This window comes from Trachymyrmex septentrionalis, unplaced genomic scaffold, assembly GCF_001594115.1.
Source record: "Trachymyrmex septentrionalis isolate Tsep2-gDNA-1 unplaced genomic scaffold, Tsep1.0 scaffold134, whole genome shotgun sequence".
In the NCBI taxonomy this organism is placed as follows: Eukaryota; Metazoa; Arthropoda; class Insecta; order Hymenoptera; family Formicidae; genus Trachymyrmex; species Trachymyrmex septentrionalis.
In genome coordinates, this window is record NW_017304482.1 from 490288 (window position 1) to 492871 (window position 2584).

General features: G+C 44.9%; 1 protein-coding gene across 2 annotated transcripts in view; it reads left to right on the forward strand.

Moving 5' to 3' along the window:
• LOC108757228 (syndecan) overlaps window positions 1-2535 on the forward strand; it is a 77633-nt gene extending 75098 nt beyond the window's left edge. For both annotated transcript variants that reach the window (XM_018501673.1, XM_018501674.1), the window contains exons 3-5: window positions 83-180; window positions 713-878; window positions 1672-2535. In XM_018501673.1, coding sequence (XP_018357175.1) covers window positions 83-180; window positions 713-878; window positions 1672-1853 — 446 coding nt within the window. In that variant the 3' untranslated portion in view covers window positions 1854-2535. The remainder of the gene's footprint in view (window positions 1-82; window positions 181-712; window positions 879-1671) is intronic.
• The last annotated feature ends 49 nt before the right edge of the window (window positions 2536-2584 follow it).

The window sequence follows — 2584 nt, forward strand, 5'->3', positions numbered from 1 at the left end:
CAGATCTGTGTTCGCAGATCTGTGTTCTGATCTGTAGAAGATATCAATTTTAATGTATTCATCGTAACTTCGTTTGTTGCAGAGTTCACTGGTAATAATGGATTAGAAGTTCCGAGCAAGCCGACCGAAGCGAGACCTCCATACGTCATCGATGAGACAAATGTTAAAACTAAACAACACGTAAGCGTGAGATATTCCTCCGTGGAATTACATAATTTTATTACAAAACTTTTTTAGCTTCGCGCATTTAGAGCATTCTTATCTACATACGTTCCACGTTTAACAAATTTCTATTTTCTATTTCCGTTTGTCATTCACTAATAAGAATATATCCCGCACGTGCCGTGAAAATACGAAAATTATTACGGACGGTAATTACCTGCTAATAAATACAATACGTCGTTGGATTTGTTGTCGTGAGAAAAGAGTACGGGATGAGATGAAATTATAATAAAGTATAAAAAAAAATATAAAAGGAAATTACATTTCATTTCATAAATTGCACCAGTGTATTTTCGTGACGTTTTACGATATTGCGCTTGATACTTCTTGCACAGCCGTGCAATCTAATTTGCCCGATTAGAGTGCTGACGCGACACTTCCCGCTCTGAACGGATTACTACATTTTTGTTCAATGACACGCGCGCTTCTTCTCTCGCGCGGGGTCGCGAATCAAACAGATTAAAGTGATCGAGCCGTATCCAATTTCTAGACGACTATTGGAACCGTGAACCGACCCAGCAACGAGGTCAACATAGGCGAGCCTTCAGGCACGGATGACGATCACAACACCGACGATATCCACGAGGTCTATATCATGAATCCGAAACCTGGGGACCGTGCCAGCTCGTTCTTTGCGCAGCCAGGCGTGCTAGCAGGTGAGCGGAAAAATGACAAAGCTTTCCGTCTAACTCGAAAGTGTATCCATGAGGATCGAAATACTCAGATTATATCTTGCGTCTATTTAAATACGAGGGTCGTTCGAAAAGTCCGTGCAAAGTCACTGCTGATGGCACTACTGGCGCGTATCAAGGTTAGCTTTAGTTAGTAGCATCTCTTGGAGGAACACACACCAAGTTACAGCCAGATCGGTCTATTTGTTTGTGTTTGGCATTCATTTGAATCGAGGAAGTCGAGGGATTTTCAATAACGCACCAGCTCACACCTCAGCAGTTGTGGTCGCAAAATTAATGGAATTAGGGTTCCAACTCGTCTCACATCCCCCCTATTCTCCAGACTTGGCTCCCTCGGACTACTATTTGTTCCCCAATATGAAGAAATGGCTGGCGGGAAAAAGATTTTATGGAAACGAGGACGTGATTGCAGAAATAAACCCCCCTCGACTTCCTCGATTCAAATGAATGCCAAACACAAACAAATAGACCGATCTGGCTGTAACTTGGTGTGTGTTCCTCCAAGAGATGCTACTAACTAAATCTAACCTTGATACGCGCCAGTAGTGCCATCAGCAGTGACTTTGCACGGACTTTTCGAACGACCCTCGTATACTATCGATCGTGTTAGATCCTGTGATTTTACAAAGAACAGCGCTTTCACTGCGTGACGATTATTAACGTGCATGTATCGACCGAAGTCGATTTCTTCGTCAGAAAAGTTCGAAAAATTCTTTCGTACGAAAATAGATGTGAGATATCTCGATCGTATTTCCAGCTGTGATCGGCGGCGCGGTAGTGGGCCTTCTCTGCGCGATACTGGTGGTCATGTTCATCGTGTACCGGATGCGCAAGAAGGACGAGGGTTCGTACGCCCTGGACGAGCCGAGGAGATCGCCCGCGGCGCAGGCCTTCCCTAAGCCGGGCGCGCCTCATCACAATCGAGAGTTCTACGCTTGAGGCGATGGCGGTGATGCGATGGCGACTTCGCCGATTCCTCTCGCGATCTCACGATGCCAAGCCGAGTAAAAGCCCACCGACGATCAACGCCCGCTTTTGGAACGCCCGCTGGTCGATGGTGGAAACGATTACTACGGCGAACCGCATGGCACGCGCTCATTATAGACTCTCTCCCGAAAAACGCAAACGTTTTACCCGAGGAACGTCGCTCAGAATGTCGGCCGATTCTCGACTTACAATTTCTCTTGACTCTAGGAAACTGTATTTTCTTACGCGCTGTATTTCATCGTGTTCAAAAAAAGGATGTACGCGAGTAAGAGATTTCGAGGCAAGACGAATTTGCGGCTTTCGGCTGATAGACCGTTCACCGAACGTCGAACTTTTCCAGCTTGGCGCTCCGGTCACTTCGCCCTTCACAATCCTACGTGTATCTTCCTTTTTTGTTGTCCTGACTTTAATCGCATTCGCTGATCTATGAGAAAGATCCTCTTCGGAGTGTAATCATCCTGGCTGGTGACTGAAGCGACGGACAATGAACGACGAGACTATGGCACATATAGGTATACATTGTCAGCGAGGTTGCACCAATTCCAAGATGCATTTACAAGCATATTTAAAGAACGTATCTGTGTGTGTGTGTGCGTGTGTGTGTGTGTGTATATATATGTGTGTATATATATATATGTGTATACAAAAAATATATATATACATATATACACGCGTATGTATAC